The 21,076-nt window shown below is 35.7% G+C and overlaps 1 protein-coding gene across 5 annotated transcripts in view; it reads right to left on the bottom strand.

Annotated features, from left to right (window-relative positions):
- Nucleotides 1–21,076, bottom strand: part of SYCP1 (synaptonemal complex protein 1) — a 129,232-nt gene that overhangs the window by 95,209 nt on the left and 12,947 nt on the right. For all 5 annotated transcript variants that reach the window (XM_058716117.1, XM_058716118.1, XM_058716119.1 and 2 more), the window contains 5 exons: nucleotides 18,520–18,593; nucleotides 9,680–9,738; nucleotides 8,182–8,251; nucleotides 7,502–7,575; nucleotides 5,055–5,163 (listed from right to left, as the gene is read on the bottom strand). In XM_058716117.1, the coding sequence (XP_058572100.1) occupies nucleotides 5,055–5,163; nucleotides 7,502–7,575; nucleotides 8,182–8,251; nucleotides 9,680–9,738; nucleotides 18,520–18,593 (386 nt within the window). The remainder of the gene's footprint in view (nucleotides 1–5,054; nucleotides 5,164–7,501; nucleotides 7,576–8,181; nucleotides 8,252–9,679; nucleotides 9,739–18,519; nucleotides 18,594–21,076) is intronic.

Genomic DNA, 21,076 nt, shown 5'->3' on the forward strand with positions numbered 1-21,076 from the left:
AAATGACATTTATAAAACTGAAACTGAAAATTCCATTGGGGTAATGAGTAAGGTATGTCATTCAAACATTCCTCTAAAAAGGCATAAAAACCCAGGATCAAATATTAAGAATATTAAAATCATTAAGCTCCTGACAAAATCGTAAGAAATTACCAGGACCAAGTGAAGGAGAAAACAGAAACTTGGAGAAGATAAGCACAGAAACCCTCTTTTGCCCTGAAAGCATTTGCAGATCCTGGCAAAGTTAGACTTTTGATTTGAAATGAGATGATGAAAAAATGAGGTCAGGAAAAGAAACATGAAAACCCAAAAAGACTGTATAAGACAAAGAATCCAAGAACTGAAGCGCCTGGGTGGCTCAGTCAATTGAGCGTCCCACTTCGGCTCAGGTCATGATCTTGCACTTCATGGGTTCAAGCCCCATGTCAGGCTCTGCGCTGACATCTCAGAGCCTGGAGCCTACTTCAGATTCTGTGTCTCCCTCTTTCTCTCCAGCCCTCCCCAGCTTTCCTCGCTCTCCTCTCGCTCTCTCAAAAATAAACAAACATTAAAAAAGGAAAGGAATCCAAGAACTAAACCTCTATACAATAAGCTGAGACACTGTTTATGTAAAGGAAGCCAAAGGAAACCAATCCTCAAGCAGATTTGCAGCCCAGGTTCCCATGACCTGAGTGGTCCAAGGAACCCGAAGCCTTGAAACTGAAGCTCGGAGCCTGGAGCCTGCTTTGGATTCTGTGTCTTGTTCTCTCTCTGCCCCTCTCCCACTTGTGCTCTGTCTCATTCTGTCTCTCAAAAATAAATAATAAATGTAAAAGAAAAAAAAAATTTGAATAGACCCATAACCACTAAAGAAATTAAATCTTACTCAAAAACCTCCCAACAAACAAGACTCCAGGGCCAGACAGCTTTCCAGGGGAATTCTACCAAACATTTAAGTAAGAGTTAGTACCTATTCTTTTGAAACTGTTCCAAAAAATACAAATGGCAGAAAAACTTCCAAACTCATTTTATAAGACCAGTCACTATCTTGATTCCAAAACTAGATAAAGACACCCACTAAAAAGGAGAACCACAGCCCAATTTCCCTGATGAACATGGATGCAAAAATTCCCAACAAGATACCAGCAAACCAAATCCAACATTACATTAAAAGAATTATTCACCACAATCAAGTGGGATTTATTCCTGGGATACAGGACTGGTTCAACATCTACAAATCAACCAACATGATACATCACATTAATAAAAAATTTAAAAACTACATGATCCTCTAAATAGAGAAAAACCATTTGACAGTATATAGCATCCTTTCTTGATAAAAACCCTCAAGAAAGCAGGGACAAAAAGAAACATACCTCAACATCACAAATGCTATATAGGGAAGACCCACAGCTAATATCAACCTCAATGGGGAAAAACTGAGAGCTTTCCCTCTAAGGTCAAGAACATGACAGAGATGTCCACTCTCACCACTGTTGTTCAAGATGGTGTTGGAAGTCCCAGCCTCAACATTCAGACAACAAAAAGAAATAAAAGGCATTCAAATCCACATGAAAGAAGTCAACTTTTCACTATTCACAGATGACATGATACTCGACATGAAAAACCCAGAAGACTCCACCAAAAAACTGCTACAACTGATACATGAAATCAGCAAAGTCACAGGATATTAAATCAATGTACAGAAATCTGTGGAATTTCTATACACCAATAATGAAGCAGCAGCAAGAGTAATCAAGGAATTGATCCCATTTACAACTGCACTGAAAACTATAAAATACCAAGGAATAAACTTAACCAAAGAGGTAAAAGATCTATATGCTGAAAACTACGGAAGACACAAGAAATGAAAAAACATTCCATGCTCATGGATTGGAAGAACAAATATTGTTAAAATGTCAATACTACAGAAAGCAATCTATGTAGTCAATGCAATCCCTATCAAAATAACACCAGCATTCTTCACAGAGCCAGAACAAAGAATTCTAAAATTTGTATGGAACCAGAAAAAACCCTGAACAGGCAGAGTAATGTTAAAAAAGAAAACCAAAGCTGGAGGCATCACAATTCTGGACTTCAAGCTGTATTACAAAGCTGTAATCATCAAGACAGTATGATATTGGCACAAAAACAGACACACGAATCAACGGAACAGAATAGAGAACCCAGAAATAGACCCACAAATGTATGGCCAACTAATCTTTGACAAAGCAGGAAAGAATATCCAGTGGAAAAAAGGGAGTCCCTTCAGCATATGACGTTGGGAAAACTGGACAGTGACATGCAGAATGAACCTGGACCACTGTCTTACACAAAAATAAACTCAAAATGGATGAAAGACCTAAATGTAAGACAGAAAATCATCAAAATCCTAGAGGAGAAAACAGGCAATCTTTTTGACCATGGCCACAGCAACTTCTTCTAGACATGTCTACGGAGGCAAGGGAAACAAAAGCAAAAATAACTATTATATTTCATCAAGATAAAAAGTTTCTGCACAGTGAAGGAAACAATCAACAAAACTAAAAGGCAACCAATGGAATGGAAAAAGATATTTGCAATGACATACTGGATAATTGGTTAGTATCCAAAATCTATAAAGAACTTACCAAACTCAATACCCAAAAAACAACCCAGTGAAGAAATGGGCAGAAGACATGAACTTTTCCAAAAAGGACATCCAGATGGCTAACAGACACATGAAAAGATGCTCAATATCACTCATCATCAGGGAAATAAAAATCAAAACCACAATGAGATACCACCTCACACTGGTCAGAATGGCTAATATTAACAACTCAGGAAACAACAGATGTAGAATTACCCTACAACCCAGCAATTGCACTACTAGGTATTTATCTGAAGGATACAAAAATGCTGATTCAAAGGGTCACATACATCCCAATGTCTATAGTAGCTCTATCAACAATAGCTACATTATGGAAAGATCCCAAATGTCCATTGACTGACGAATGGATAAAGAAGATGTGGTATATATAAACAATGGAAAATTACTCGGCAATCAAAAAAAATGAAATCTTGCCATTTGCAACAACATGGATGGAACTAAAGTGTACTATGCTAACCGAAATGAGACAGAGAAAGATAAATATCGTGTGATTTCACTCCTATGTGGAATTTAAGAAACAAAAGAAATGAACATAGGGAAAGGGAAGGAAAAATAAGATAAAAACAGAGAGAGAGACAAACCATAAGAAACTCTTAAAGTACAGAGAACAAACTGAAGGTTGCTGGAGGGGTATTGGATGGGGGGGGGGATGGACTAAAGGGGGAATGGGCATTAAGGAGGGCACTTGCTGGGGTGAGCACTGGGTATTACATGCAAGTGATGAATCACTAAATTCTACTTATGAAATCATTATTACACTGTATGTTAACTTGGATTTAAATAAAACTTTAAAAATAATTTAAATATTTTAAAAACAAATTAAAAAGAAAAGCAAATTAGACACAGAAGGTGGGATTAGGTAACAGGTCAATAGAAGATCTCCCAACTGAAACAAAGAGAAAAAATAAAAGATATACCACATATGGGACACAATGAAAAGTAACTTAAATGAATACATTTCAGTGCTTATGAGTCTGCAGAATCACAGAGAATTAGTTACTTAGTACCAGGAAATTGTTTCCAGTTTAAATGATAAGATTAAACATTCATTCATCCTAACAACTCTTTAGCTATTATGTACACAGCAATATGCTAGGCATTGAATTACACAGATACTTAATGAAATACAGCCCTGCCTGCAAGACACCCATAGTCACAGATGAGTAATGGTTAAGCCATTCTTAAGAATAAGGAGTTCAGGGGCGCCTGGGTGGCGCAGTCGGTTAAGCGTCCGACTTCAGCCAGGTCACGATCTCGCGGTCCGTGAGTTCGAGCCCCGCGTCAGGCTCTGGGCTGATGGCTCGGAGCCTGGAGCCTGTTTCCAATTCTGTGTCTCCCTCTCTCTCTGCCCCTCCCCCGTTCATGCTCTGTGTCTCTCTCTGTCCCAAAAATAAATAAAAAAACGTTGAAAAAAAAATTTAAAAAAAAAAAAAAAAAAAAAAGAATAAGGAGTTCACTGGAATTTAGGCAAAATATTTGGAGTGGAGGTAAGAGGCTCACTTGTGGCAGAGGAAGTAGCCAACATCACGATGGAGAGGTAAGAAGAACAAAAAACGTATGGGAAGTTAAACTATTTCATACCTGGAGTATACCGATTTAGTAATAACAGTAATGTAAAGTGAGTGGGCAACGTTTCACCCAAACTATGTAATCATTTGCCATGTGAAAAAAAATTTTTTTTTAAGAGAGAAGTGACAAATATCACAAGATCTATATGATGCTCTGGAAGGTATACAGTATTTCACAAAGTGTATTATGCCTTCCAAGTGCCCTGCCACCTAAACAAGTTTGAAAAATATTCAATAAGGTGGTCTAAACATAACATGACATTCAAGAACCTTCACAATCTGATCCAAACATTCTTTTCCAGTCATGTACCTGAGTTCTCTAAGATATAAACACACAAATCAGTGTTTCAAATATACCCTAACTCTGACACTTCTATGACTTGCACAAGGCATTTCTTCTGCCTACATTCCCCCCTCCAATTCAGTAGAGAAACTTTAATCATCAAAGGTATATTTAGTTTAACAAGCAATTTTCCCTAATACCTTTCCCAATACCTCTAGAGTGTTCCCAGGGTATTCATTCATTCATGAAATATTTATTGAGTATGCTGTGTGCCAAACACTGTTCTAGGCACTTGGAATGCATCAGTAAACAAAAGAAAGAAAATCCCTGTTTTCTTGAAGCATTTTGTTGAAATTCTGAAGAAAGGGACAGTATGGAAAAGTGAAAAGATCATATGTACACTGAAAAATCTCCCTAAGTGACTCTATTACACCCTCCTCCAAAGATCCAATCCATGTTGAGAATTACAGCACTAGAAAGCATTACGACAAAACTGTAATGAAAGCCAAAATTTTAAATATAACAAGAGTAATACACAAGACACATTGTTATATTTTCTTATGTAAATTCTTACTTGTCTTTTCCTCTAATCGATTAACTTTATCTCTGGATTCCTCCAGCAGAAATACCAAATCTTTCATTTCATTTTCTTTCTCAGTATTTTGGACCAATAGTAGTGATACCTAAAATGAAATATTTAAATAATACAATATAAATATGAAAAATTAAATATAACACCTTAGCATTTACCATTACCTACGATTATTTATGTACTTGTTTATATGCTTTTCAACTGGTTGTGCCTGGCATTTAGTACATATTTGCATAATAAACATTTACTAAGTGAATGAACAAACTAATATGATCTACCCAATGATCTACGCGATATTATAATATGCATTTCAAGTTAGTACTTAGAATACGCAGATAATGAAATAGATATATAATGAAATCTATTGGCTCATTTATTCCATAAATATTATGGAGCACCTACTTCATTCCACAAACCATAATAAGCATTGAGTATACAGAGATAAGGAAACTTACCTTAAAGAAACTCAGAGCCTACACCAGGAGACAACTATACTTGAATATTAGTAACAGGACAAAATGTTATATGAATCAGCACGCACACACACGCACACACACACACACACACACACACACAGACCTAAGTCAGTCTTAGAGGATGTAAATAAAAATTAATCCTTCTCAGAGTACTGAATTGAGTCTTGATAGACAAATAGAAATTAATCAAACACAGAAATTAACATTCTAACTCATACAAGAACACAAAGGATCAAGAGATCATGTTTTATTTAAAGAGCTGAAAATATTCAGATGGATAGAGTATAGAGTCCATGTGAAGAAAAAGGTAAAAGATAAACTTATAAAGACAAGCTGAAGACTCGCAGATTCAAGATGGCAGAAAGACCTGTCTGCCCTGTATTCAATTCCAAATCACCCAAGAAATAACCAGGAGAACAAAGACAAATTCCATTTCCCATGAAACTATGAGACTTCTATCACCCAAACCACGATATGTAAAGAAGGAAAGCAGTTAAAAGGAATGGAAAATGATGTAGTATAGAAAAGCAAGGTCAAACCTAAGAGCCTACACAGGGAAGATACTATTGAGAAGCAAAACAATTCAATCCCAAAGGACTCCAGAATGTTTCAAGAATTAGAGGCAACAGACACTGTGGAAGGTAGGTATAAAAAAGACTAAGTATAAGGAGGCTATTTGGAAGTCTGTATAAAGCGTATTAAAACCTCCCCAGGTCCACTTAATCCTCCTTTTTCGGACTCTCCTCCTTGATAGCCAATGTAGTCAGAGAACTAACCTGACTAAAGATACAGACGTAGTCATATTGAAAAAGAGAATCTCTAAACGTAGGTTTTCTAATCACAGGGAGGGTTGTAATGAAAGGTCAGCCTGTGGAATAGTAAAACTCATTCTGTCCTTCCTACTCTGCCAGCCTCAATCCAAAATGCCATCAGTCAAGTCTGTATCACCATGCAGGAATTTGGAGAATTAAAAAAAAAAAAAAAGCATTATAAATAATGACATTTAGGAGTCCATAGCAAAACACTAGTTGGCCACGCCACCATTTCACAGGGAACCCCACCAATCTATAAGCCCTGCCCATGCACCCAGAACTCCAACAAGCTTTTTAGCACTTCCTTCTTTTTTTGTGTTCTTTATAATATTCACAATTTTAACTTTTAAAAAGGCCTTCTCTCAGAAATCTGGTTTAAAAGTTCAGTTACAATATGGAAAATTATTAAGTCTTTCAAAAGATCTAAGCCTTAACACATAAATTTAACCAGAATTTAAAAATACAAGTATCTTCTCTGTACTTTCAATTAACTTTTGTTACTATTGTTTAAGTAGATATCCTTGTTATCTATCATTACAAAGTATCTTATAAAAAAAAAAAAAACTCTGAAAAAATAGGGGGAGACAGAAAGAAGGGGATTCCTTTCTATAAAACATTTTCCATTGGTAAGCATGACTTGAAATTAAGTTGGCATAATAATTGACATTCTTGTGAATGTCAAAGAACACAGACATTATTTTCACATTTTCCACTATGTGACATTAATAGAAAGAAGCAAAAGAGTATTTTAGTTCCCCCTCCTTGGTGTCATTAATACCAAATACATTTCAAAATAAACTGCAAAATAGGAGTTGAGTGGTCAACGATCATCATCTTTACATTTGATAAAATTTTTATCTAAAGTTCTCATAAAATATTTTTGCAGCAATGTTACCCACTAATATAAATATTGTAGAAAATTCACTGAGTTTTTAAAATAGGGCTGCCATTCAGGGCATGCATGTTTGAATCAATGGAAATTAATTCTGCTAGGTAAATAGCTAAGTATTTGGAAATATATATTTAAAATCTCTCACAGAAATTTATCATGCAGTCTGCAATAGATTTCTTTTGAAATTTTAAGTATTTTATGAATTAGCAAATACAAAGAATACAAAGAGTTGATTTTTTTAAAAAATACCTGCTTTTCCTTGTCATTTACTTCCTTCTTATATTCCTCTTCAAGGTGTTGGAATTTTTCATGATCTTCCTTTACTTTAAAAATAAAGCCGATATACTTTAATATCTTAACACAATTACACAATAAAATTTAAAGTTTCTGAGACTTTATTTCACCTCCTTATGTATCTAGATACTAAACCTCAAAGTTCTATCAAGTTAAAACTGCTGTTTTCTTGCTGTTTAATAAAATATTGAATTTAAATAATATCAAAATATAACAAGAAAATTCTATAAATTTTATAACAGCAAATATGTAAAACCTTATACTTTATAACACCCTAACCTGAAATAACAGATTTTAAATATATACAGAGTTGACCCCTGAACAACAAACATTAGGGACACTGACCCCTACACAGTTGAAAATCCACATATACTTTTGACTCCCCCAAAACTGAACTACTAATAGCCTACTGGTGACCAGAAGCCTTACCCATAACATGTTTTGTAGGTCATATGTATTATACACTGTATTCTTGCACCTGAGGAATCAAGCTGAAGCTAGGAAAACATTAAAGGAATCTAATTTTTTATTAGATTTATATATTTTTATTTATTTTTACTTTATTTATTTATTTTATCTATTTATATTTTTTATAAACATCAGTAGAGTAATATAAAATTAAATAGGATCCATACATTTAAAATGCATTTCCAATCTGGAATTCTCAGCTTGCCCACGAAGTTCCTCAAAAGCTATTATCATTTTCTGAAATATAAAATTTGACTTTTAAGAATCATACTGACATTTTTTAAATAGGTTCTTCAAACTATGAAAATATTAATAAATTTGTCTCATGATCACTAGATATAAAACCACTCAACTTTGAATAATGAAATTCCCATAACTTGCAATAATTAAATAACTTACTAAAAATGTATTAAGAGTGCCTACTAAATTAGCTTCCCAGATGCTTAAATGCACTGGAGACATGTTACATACTACCAAACAGTAGCAAAATGATTTTTGGTATTCTAGTCATTTACTTAATAGCCCATATCAAAGTCTATAATTTTACATATTTTTTTGCTTACTTAATTTCTGTCTTCCCCCCACTAAAGTGTAACCTCTGTGAGGTCTCCCTCCTATTAGAGTCCAAATTAACACTTACGTCATCTAGCAGTGTTAAGTTCATTCAGCATTCAACAAATCCTGATTTGCGGATTTGTACGAATTCATTTATTTGTTTAATAAATAGTTACTGAGTATCTACCATGTGTCAGCCACTGTTTTAGGCACTTAGGATATAGGACAAGGTTCTGATAGGGAACCAATTTATATTCCAGGGTAATGGAAAATACTTACATATACATCTATATCAAATAAATGTCATGTGGCTTTCAGCAAAGTTAAACACGGTGAGGAGATAGAGAAAAACTGAAAGGAAAGGTATTTTAGATAAAGTAGTAAGGGGGATAATTAAAAAGGAGAATGAAGCTTAAGAGTTCTCATAAAATCTTGGACACAAAAGTTCTAGACAAAGTCAAAGAACCAAGATCATAAAGAAGTTACAAGTTTGAGAAACATAAAAGAGAATGACTATAGCTGAAAAAGCAAAGTGGAAAACAAGAGGGATAAGAAAGGTAAGCAGGAACCAGACACATTAGTAATACTTTGTATTTTTTTTCAAATTAATGGTTATGTAACATAATGTGATAGTCTCTGACACAGAGTTAATACATATTTGATAAATTAAGTTAAATGGTGTCACTAACACGTAAATTCAAAAGCCACTGAATAACAAAACATTAACACACCTAGTACAGAATCTTAACCTTATTGGATATAATCCTATGTCAACAAATAATAATCCTTTTATCAAGAAGAGTTACATATATCTTTGTAGCTATCACTTAATTTTGCTTAGAAATGTCTCTATTTAGCAGTGCCTATGTGGCTCAGTCAGTTGAGCGTCCGACTTCAGCTCAGGTCATGATCTAATGGTTCATGGGTTTGAGTCCTACACATCAGGCTCTGCACTAAAGGCTCAGAGCCTGGAGTCTGGTTCAGATTTTGTGTCTCCCTCTCTCTCTATGCCCCTTCCCTGCTTGTGTGTGCTCGCTCTCTCCCTCTCAAAAATAAACACTTTTTTTAAATGCCTCTGTTTAAAACATTTAACTTTTCACTACATCTTACCTCAATGTTATTATTTAGATCCACATATACTTGCCTAGTTTCTTCCCGTTCATATTCATCTATTAATATAAAATAATTCAGAATTAAATTTTAAAATGATAATGCCAATAATACTCAAAATGCCTCAAGAAACCATTAAAATATTTAAAATTCTGTTAGTGAAATGTATTAGTATATCCTGAGTCTCTGAAAATAGTATCAAATGTACAGAATTGTTGATTACTATGTTGTACATCTGAAACTAACATAATGTTGTATGTCAACTCTACTTCAGTAACAAATTTTTTTAAATAAGCTACTTCATAGTAGTTTCACAGCAAGGCACAGCAAGGCATGATTTTATTTCAACCTCAAAAGTTCCAATTTTCTTTTACCGAATTACTACCCATGAATTTATTCAAACTTTGTAAAATATATTTACAGTTTTAGCCTTTAAAATGAGCAGGGATTTAACAATTATTCTATTAAGTACTTTCTCCTGTGTATATTTATGATTCATAGAGTCCACATGAAAACCAAAGCCCATGATCTCTTGCTCTACTTCTGAGGAGGCAGAAAGGAAGATAAACTTGCTCTTCATGCCTTGAGGTTTAAGAATAGGTGTGGCTCCAGAGAGAAATCCCCTATAAATCCTCTACAACCTTTTTATTTTTCTGGGTGTTTTTTTTTTTTACCTGATCAATGATTCCCTCTAGCTATGCTGAGGGGAATGAAGGTAGAAGGCAGTACCTTAATTACAAAGCAGTAACAGACAACGTGGCTGTTCCTTTATCATCCCCCCAAATGAGACCAGCATTACATTAAAGCATGTTAAATTTAAAGATGGTAGGGGCGCCTGAGTGGCTCAGTTGGTTAAGCGTCCAACTTCAGCTCAAGTCATGATCTCACAGTCTGTGAGTTCGAGCCCCGCATCAGGCTCTGTGCTGACAGCTCAGAGCCTGGAGCCTGTTTCAGATTCTGTGTCTCCCTCTCTCTCTGACCCTCCCCCATTCATGCTCTGTCTCTCTCTGTCTCAAAAATAAATAAACGCTAAAAAAAAAAAAATGTAAAGAGGGTATTAGTCCCAGACTCTCAGTAACCAGCTGCAAACAAGAGAATAGCAGCTGTCAATGGGAACCCAAATAACCAAAAAGAGGGTACATGAACTATCTTTAGAAGAATGCAGGTGTGCTAAACCCCTAAAAAATAATGGAGAAAGCTCTGGACTTATAGCATATGAAACAGGAACTGAACCAATTTTATCTGAATATTAAAGGGCTGGAAATAAAGGGCTGGAAAATTTAAGGAAATAGAGGCAGAATATATCAGCATTTGAACAGAAAGATAGTTCATACTTCTCACTCCATCTATTGTTTTATATTCACTACTTACACACTTAGTAACACATCTTCTCTATTCCTCAGAAATGATTTGTGCCAAAGAACTGCATTCTACTGCCAACACCTCCAATTTTCCCATTACCAATACCATTAGTACTTCCAAGATACCATCCAGCCATTCTTCCAATAGAAAAGTACTGGAAATTAAATAAAACTACAGAAAAGAACATAAACGGGTATAGATATACTTTACAGTTGTCAGAAGCAAGACCCTATAGGTAGTACAAAGTAGGGACTCTGGTAGCTGTTGAGTGTTCCAATGTGGTAATGCAGTATTGTAAAAATATAACCCTACATTTTCTGTTTTTCTTCTTGATATTTATCTATCCATTGATCTATCTCCCCACCCCCCACCTTCACTCCCTTCTCTTTACTACCCTCCCTCCCTCTCCCTTCACACTCTACCCCTCCTCCCCCCCCCCTCCCCCACACATGCTTTGCCCCAGTTTGGGCAACTAGATCTTTCAGCATGTACTGCCTTAAAGAAGAAATGATTCAGGGGTGTCTGGGTGGCTCAGTCGGTTAAGCATCCGACTTCGGCTCAGGTCATGATCTCATGGCTCATGAGTTCGAGCCCCGCATCAGGCTCTGTGCTGACAGCTCAGAGCCTGGAACCTGCTCCAGATTCTATGTCTCCCTCTCTCTCTCTGCCCCTCTCCCACTCACACTCTCTATCAAAAATAAATAAACATTTAAAAAATAATTTAGAAAAGAAGAGATGATTCAAACAAAAGCAAAGAAAAACTCTTTGGGTTTCAAAACACCAGATTGGGGATTAAGGGAAGGATTCAGGACATAAACACTAGGTTTTTTAAATATATGAGTCAGAACAAAGATTCTCATCCTCTACGTTGCAACACCCGATGCAGCTGAGCATGGTGCGACAAAGCACAGAGAACCAGCAGATCTGAATGGGCCCTGAGGACAGAAATGAGGGAGGACTCAGCAGCAACCTATGTGGACCAGTTACCGAATACCAGTCGAAACGAGAAAAGTCTCCATGGATAACAAATGTCCTTCTCTACCACATGGTACAATATGGGAACTTCCAAATTTAGATTCAACCCCAGGGGAAGGGGGAAAGTTCCCAAATTTACTAAGATTATGTTTCTTCTACGTTAGCAGCATCAAGGCTTTAAGATATTAAAAAATTAAGATTTTTTTATATTTTAAGATATCCAAGTGTTATGCATGTTTCAGTTTATTGATTACAATTATGCAGAATCATAGTTTCTACATTTATCAGAGCATCAGAAAACCAGCCAGAAGGGGCAGAGTTACACAAGGTGAAAAATTTACAAACTGCTCAGGGATCTGCCATACAACTGTAAATATAAAAAGAGGATTCAGCCACTAAACCAGAGGAGGTAAATCCAGACTAAAGTCAGTTTATCACCTAGTTTATTTAGTCTGGATAGTTCTTGCTTTTTTCAATGACATATATGGTGAGAAAACCCACATGAGGCCTACAAAAAAATGCTGTCAAACAAAGGAAAGGGAACAACATGAGAGATGTTAAAAGGAATAACCTATCTCTGAAAACAAAGTCTATCTAGAGAACCCAGATGAAGATTTCAGAAAACTATCCAGTATTCTCAACAGAACCAAGAAAATATGGTCAATGAAAGAGGAAGATACAGTGAAAAAAGACAGAACAGGCCACAACAGAAATGCAAGAAATGGAATAAATCAAATAGAAAAATAAATGAGGAGGAAAGGGGCAATGAATTAGATGACACTACAAGAGAATTACAGGTTAGAGGCAGAACAGTACAGAATTGATATTTCAAAAGTCAAACTGGAAATATAGGAAACAAACCCAATGAGGGGGAAAATATTAAAACAATTAGAGAAAAGAAGAACTGAAGGCCAACAAACAAGTATTGCCCAAACAAAAATCAGACAGTGCCCAAAGATATCATAAAGCATTCATGAGCTAAAAAAAAGACCGGTACAGATTGAAATGGTTGTACTGACAAAACTGTGAATTATAATGATCAAAAATACACACACACACACATACACACACACATACACACACACACACAATATCTAGGTATAGATCTAGGGAACTGTGATTACCCCCATTTCACAGATGAGGAAATTGTGAGACAGAAAATTATGTTATTTTCCAGGATCCCAAAGCTAGTGAGTAGTGGGACATGATTAAAACACAGGCGTGCCTGGGGGCACCTGGGTGGCTCAGTCGGTTGAGCGTCTGACTTCAGCTTAAGCCATGATCTCATGGTTTGTGGGTTTGAGCCCAGCATCAGGCTCTGTGCTGACAGCCTGGAGCCTGCTTCAGATTCTGTGTCTCCTTCTCTCTCTGCCCCTCCCCCACTTGTGCTCTGTCTCTGTCTCTCAAAAATAAATAAATGTAAAAAAAAAATTTTTTTTTTTAAACACAGGTGTGCCTGATTAAATCTAGTTTGGATAAATGCAAAGAATGCTATCTGGATCCAAAAATGTAAATGTACATGCAAAGAACGAAGCAAAAAAGAAAATGTAAAGGTTTTAATTAATAGTGAACTCACTAAGCCTATAATGCATTGTGACTATCAAATAAGCTGACCTTAGAGTTCATTAAAGACACCTACAATTAGACAATGAATAGTCCCTTACACAGGTTAAGTTACAAAACTAGATTACCTCAGACAGATCTGGACTCTATAACAAAGATGTTCAACAGATCAACCAAAATGCCAAAAGCACTTAAGAATCTTCAAATGTCTAGGCTAACGACAAGATTCAAAAAGGACAAGAAGCCAGCTTTAAAGATCTAAAGAGATAGCACATAAAAAATGACTTAGACTTTTTCCATATGCCCTAAGGAGAGCTACAATAAGAAGACAGAAACTATGTCAAGATTTCAGCTCAACATAAAAATTAAGAGCTGTCCTTAAATGACAATCTTGGGGTTAGTGAGTTTCCATCACTGAATATATTCAAACATAAAAACGACTACCACTTGGTTAGACATGCTATAAAGGAAAGTAGATCAATGGAAATGTAAGTAGACTACAAAAGCTTTAAAGTCTTTCCCAACATTAAAATACTAACTACTTTAGGTTAGGACTTAAGGCTACAAAAAAAAAAAAAAAGCTAACGCAATATTTCGAATGGCAGGCTAAAGAATTCAATATCATTCAGTGTGCAACAGCCATTTAAAGGGTTTTTTTTTAAAGGTGCATCTAAGAACAGATTTGTTCTTTTTTTATTAACCTATCACCTACTATCTTGAAAGACATTGTCTAAAGAACGGACTATACTAAATTAAGATATGATCCCTTGTCCTTAAGCTTGCAGTGAGATGTCTAGCATATAGTAGTAGACACTCAAATATTTGTTGAGGGAATTCATAAATACAGTACATGGTAAAGGTATACAAAGAAGAGGAGCATCTAAATCAGACTACAAAATTGGGGAATATTTCCCAAGAGTAGTAACATTTATTCTGAGTTTTGAAGGACAAATACGAGCTAAGGAGATGAAGGAAAGAGGATCAGTCAATAAAAAAATATATTCAAAAGCTCAGAAGCATAATCTGTTTAGGGAGTAACAAGTAGTTCTCCATGAGCCTGTATATATGGGAAAGTGGCAAACACCATGCTATCCACCAAAAAACATATGGAAAGCCATTTAATGAATTAGACAGTAACATGATTTGGTCTGTATTTTAGGAAAGCATCAAGGACTCTGTTTTCTGGTAATAGCTAAGTAATTCAGACCAACCCTCCTACTGCAGACAGTTAAAAACCTGGAGGATTTTTTAATTCTTGAAGGAATCAAAGATCTAAAAACATAATGATGAAAACATAATCAGGCCAAGAATAGATTGAGGGTTATAATTCAAAAACACCAAACCAACTTCCAGTGCCCGTCAAGATGAAGTAATTCCACTATAGCTTTTCTCTCCCATTACTTACAGCTAAAATCCCTGAATGAAATACATAAAGCAACTACTTTAGGACTCTGAAAAGTAAGCAAAGGCAGATATACTGGAGACAAAAAGTAAAATCTTAAAGAAATGACTCATGGGAAGGTGAGTTTCCTGTTTAGGTTTTTTCCTATCTTCCCTCCTAACAGTAGCCAAAGTGTAAGGCCCCAGCAGAACTGTAACAGGAAACATGAGCAGCAAAAGGAAATCCTGATTTTTTTCTTTTTTTTCCCCTCACAGCCCTGTCCCCAAAATGGCCCTAGTAGTGGAATAGTAGCAGCCATGGCAGTGAGGACATACAAAACCCCAAAAGAAATTCCACATTTACAGCCAACGGGCAGGGAAAATGGGCCCAAGGCTGAGCATGGGGGAGAAATCTTAAAGACAGCTCCAAAAGAGGATTACCTAAATTATGATATGAGTCCCATGGGAAAATTGAGAGACTATACATGTACAAGACAGACCCAAAACAAATACAGCAAGGGCTTTGAAAACTAAACTCCAATATAAACCACTACCCACATCCCAGACCTAATCTTGAGTGGAGCATACAAGAAACAGAGCCAGAGCAGTATACCAAAGGCTTTGAAAACTGAACTGATACTGGAACCCAGCACACAAAAGGCAAGATAGAACTTGTGATCTGATCTGGAGTTGACAAACTGCTAAAAAATAAACAAACATACATTGTCCTGGGGATTTTAAAAGGACCCAGATTCTCACAACATATAATTTCAAAATGTCCAGGATATAATCAAAACTTTTCAACATTCAAAGAACCAGGAAAATGTGACACCATTCTAGGTCTCAAGCAAATAATCATAGATAATGAAGTACACAATGAGATAAACAAGAAGTAGAATCTAGAGGACGACACACCAGAATAGACCCCTTTAATAAACTTTATTAAAACCTTAATAAAATAATGTTTAATTTACTATGTTCATGGAGATAAAAAAGCTGAACTTAAAAATTTCAGCAAGGAACACTAGTGGTGAACATCGCATATTAAATCACTATGTTACACACCTGAAACTAATGTAACATTGTCCATCAACTTTATGTTAAAGAAAAATTTCAGCAACAAACCTCAAAGTCTAAAAAGTGACACTACGGATATTTTTAAGACCAGCTAATATATACAAAACCAAAAAATGCAATAACAAAAATTGAAACTTCGACTAATGAATTAAAAAACAAACTAGAACTAGCTAAAAAGAGAATTAGTGTACTAGAAGAGAGATTAGAAGAAATGTTCCCGAATGGCACACAAGAAAAAAGATGAAAAACATATACAAGGCAGAAATATGAAAGGTAACAGCACAGTGGCCTCACTGACTTGAAAAGATTAAACAGGCTTTCATCTAAGGGACTTTGCACTTACTATTTCCCAAAATAACTACATGGCTCACCCCCCCCACACACACACACACACACACTTACTAGGGTCCCTAAAATACTTCCCCAATCACCCTATTCCAAAATACTCTCTCCTTAAGTAGTTACCATCACCCAACATATAATTTATGGTCTGTGTCCCTCCACTAGGATGCATCCTCCTTAAAAGCAGAAACTGTTCATTGCTGTTTTCCTCAGCATTCAGAATATTTCATGACCCAAAGTAGACACTTAAAAAGCTGGTGAATGAATAAATGAGACAGAAAAATCCAATAGCAAAAGGAAAGACTTCAGGAAGAATCTAGATGGAGTTTACATTAATAAGTGTAAAGACTTTGTATAGGAAAAAACGATCTACACATCATATCAAGATACACTCATCGGTTCATTTAAGAAATCACCTAAAAATCTTTTTAAAGATTCAGCAAACCTCTCCCACCATCTATCTCTGACTTAGAGAACATAAAACTAAACAGAGAAAAAAAAAAAAAAAACCTAGCAGCCTTGTCTCTATGGCCCAGGTTACTTTCTACAAAGCAGTCAACACACCATCCCTCTACACCCATCAGTGTATACTTTTCACCATTTTTTATATATAGATGGGAAAGCTAATATTGAAAGTTGAATAAACAGGATGCAGTGGAGGAGCTGGTAGGGTACACTACATTCTAGAACTATATATATTAGTTCTAAAAGCAAAGTACTATGTGTAGGGACAAAGAATTAAAAACACTAGCAATAGTGCATACTGGAAAGAAAGAAAGAAAGAAAAAGAAAGAAAGAAAGAAAGAAAGAAAGAAAGAAAGAAAAAGAAAGAAAGAAAGAAAGAAAGAAAGAAAGAAAGAAAGAAAGAAAGAAAGAGAGAGAGAGAGAGAGAGAGAGAGAGAGGGAGGGAGGGAGGAAGAAGGAAGGAAGGAAGGAAGGAAGGAAGGAAGGAAGGAAGGACGGACGGACAGACAGACAAGGAAGAGGAGAGGGGGGAGGAAAAGGAAGAGGAGGAGGAGGAAAAAAAGAAAAAGAAAAAAGAAGAGGGAGGAGGAGGGGAGGAGCACTTTGCACTGTTATAAGCAATTTATATTTATTAACAAATTTAATTCTCAAAACAACACTAAGAGGCACTTTATTAACCAATAAACAGTGGATCAGAGATTATATAACTTATCCAAGGTCAAGTAGACAGCAACCTAACTCTTAAGCCCAGGCTCTTAAGCAATAAGCTGTGTGACACTAAAATTTTAGCTATCCTGAAAAAGCAGATAGACAGTATATCCTAATAGATTCTTGGCAGAAACAAAGTAGAGCTAGTGTGAAAATAATGACAAAGATAAAAGTATTATTTTTGAAAATAAAATTTGTTTTTCATCAAAATGAAAAAAATTCCTACAAGTAAAATCAAAATATGCATACAATGAAAAGGTATACTTTCATATATATACCACAACCTTATTTGAATATTTTAAAAGCATGTTTCTTTAGAAGAAACTTGAGAATTCTATTTAGATAGGAAATAAATATTGCACTACTCTTAAGTACTAGGCCTTCAGCATAGCCTTCCACCAGTAGTTTCTATAATAAACATGGTTATGCATCAAAATTTAATATGCTGGTTGTTCCAGACAGAAAGAAGCTTAGTCTCAAGATCACATTTTAACTGAAATAAGAACTACCAATGTCAGATATACAGCTTTTGAAATAAATTATCTTTCAAAAAAACTTTGAGCTTTGAAAGCTCAAAGAACTGAGAATCAAATCACTACTTATGCAAAGAAATGGTATGAGGCACATGTAACTTGTTCAAATCAAAGTTGGCTCCAAAAAGTGAAAAAACAATTTCTTCCCTTCTCCATTAAAATAATAATAAGTTGATGGGGCGCCTGGGTGGCTCAGTTGGTTGAGCATCCGACTTCAGCTCAGGTCATGATCTCACGGTTTGTGAGTTTGGGCCCCACGTCGGGCTTGGGCTAGGTGCTGACACCTCAGAGCCTGGAGCCTGCTTCTGACTCTGTGTCTTCCTCTCTCTCTGCTCCTCCCCCACTCTGTCTCTCTCTCAAAAATAAACATTAAAAAAAATTTTTTTTAAATAATAACAAATTTAGAAAATCACATAAAACAAGAAAAATATTTACATTTCTTTGTCTTTTCTGCAGATCTGGTACAGGTTTCTTTGAGTAAATTACATAAATGCCTTGTAGCATTATTCCTGAAAGAAAGCAAAGAGTCTGTGTAAGTGCAATCTGATCTCAAAGCAAAATCATATGTAAAAGTTATGAAACATTATTGTTATAATTTTTGAAGAAAGTCTTATAATACTTTAATATATATATCACATCCCTCATAAATGACTATGGAAAAAAAATGGGTTGACTGCACTATTAGCAAAGATGATTTAGTAACTGCTTCCCTTTAAAGTAAAAAGGATAGTTCCTTAACAAGTTTCTACCCAAGTAGCTATCAATAACCCTTCAGTAAACAGTTCTAGATTTGCAGAAGAAAAAATATGAGAAAAGAGAGTAGGGCTTTTCATTTACTAATTACCCCACATATACTCTAGCTGTCTTACCCTCAAAACAGTAAACAGGTAATTTTCTGACTAGCCTTTCATTACATGAATAAGACGACCTCTGATCATCTCAATAGATGCAGAAAAAGCATTTAATAAAATTCAATATCCATTTGTGATAAAAACTCTCAACAAAGTTGGGTATAAAGAGAATGTACCTCAACATAATAATGGCCATATATGACAAGTACACAGCTTGCATCATATTCAACAGTAAAAAGCCAAAAGCTTTTCCTCTAAGATCAGAACGAGACAAGAATACCCCCTCTTGCCATTTCTATTCAGCATAGTATTAGAAGAACTAGTCAGAGCAATGAGGCAAGAAAATAAATAAATTAAAGGTATCAAAAAAGGTATCCAAATTAGAAAGGAAAAAGAAACTCTTAACATGATATATAGAGAAAACTCTAAAGACCCCACCAAAAAACTGTTAGAAAAAACCAGTTCAGTGAAGTGTGTAGGATATAAAATCAATATACACAAAAATCAGCTGCATTTGTGTACCCTGATAATGAACTATCTGAAGGAGAAATTAAGAAAACAACCCTATTTACAGTTGCATCAAAAAGAATAAAATACCTAGGATTAAATTTAACCAAGGAAATTAAAGACCTGTGCACTGAAAACTATAATACATTAAGAAATTGAAGACACAAATAAATGGAAAGATATTCCATGCTCATAGATTAGAAGAATATTGTTAAAATGTCCACATTACCTAAATGGGTCCTAATACCAATTCCAATGTGGAGGGGCAGCGGTTCAATTCTTGGGACCAACAAGCAATTCTTGGGACACCAGTTGAGTGTACCACAATTCAATTCAATCTGACACTACCTACCTGGAGATAGCCTCAGATTCTAAGGGTTCGGTCCTACAAAAACTGCTGTTCCCCCAGTCCTACTTGAGATTCTACAAGTTAAGGGTTCGGTCCTACAAAACTGCTGTTCCCCCAGCCCTACTTAACCAGTTGCAAGCCCAAGTTGTTACCTACACTTCTGTCCAACTGGCTATAAATAAAAAATTCCCATGACTCACTCCTTAGTTTTCGGACACCAGTAACAAGCTCAGATTGTTACCTATACCTCTGACAAACTGCCTATAAATCTGAGGTTCCTTAGGTTCAATTAATTTGCTGGAGCAGCTCACTGAACACTGAGAAACAATTCACTTGCCATGTTACTAGTTTATTATAAAAGAATGTAAGTCAGAAATAGGTAAAAGAGATGCATAGGGACAGGCATGGGGAAAGGGTGGGGAGATTCCATGCTCTCTCTCTGAGCTCACCACTCTCTTCAAATCTCTTTACCAAGCTCGAAGTTTTCCTGAACCCTGTCCTCTTGGGTTTTCATGGAGGCTAAGTTACATAATCATGATTGATTAAATCATTGGTCAATGATGACAGATTCGACTTCCAGACCCTCTTCCCCTTACCAAGGGTGGGGGGGTAGGGGTAGAGAGGGACTGTAAGTTCCAACCCTCTAATCACATGCTGGGTTCTCCTAGCAGCCAACCTCATCCTTAAGTAGGTTCCAAAAGTCATCTCATTAACATAATAAGAGATACTTTTGTCACTCTTAGCACTTAGGAAATTCCAAGGGTTTTGGAAGCTATGAGCCAGGAATGGTGGATGAAAACCAAATATATATACATATATATATACATATACATACATATATATGTGTGTGTATATGTGTATGTATATATATATTTATATTTATATGAGAAATACAGATTTGGTCATCTGAATGACCAAATATATTTTTCTTATAAATATCACACTACCTAAAACAATTCACAGAATCAATGCAATCCCAACCAAATTTTCAATGGCATTTTTCACATACAGAACAAACCTAAAATTTGTATGATATCACCAACGAGCCAAAGCAAACTTGAGAAAGAAGAGCTAGAGGAATCACACTTCCTGATTTCAAACTATATGACAAAACTAGAGTAATCAAAACAGTCTGGGAGGAGGGGGGAACTGGTCAAATAGGTGACGGGGATTAAGGAGTACACTTGTTGGGATGAGCACCAAGTATTGCATGCAAGTGTTGAATCACTGTATTGTACACCTGAAACTAATATTCATTGTATGTTAACTAACTGGAATTTAAAAC

The sequence above is a fragment of the Neofelis nebulosa genome, chromosome 2 (assembly GCF_028018385.1).
Source record: "Neofelis nebulosa isolate mNeoNeb1 chromosome 2, mNeoNeb1.pri, whole genome shotgun sequence".
Classification (NCBI taxonomy): domain Eukaryota; kingdom Metazoa; phylum Chordata; class Mammalia; order Carnivora; family Felidae; genus Neofelis; species Neofelis nebulosa.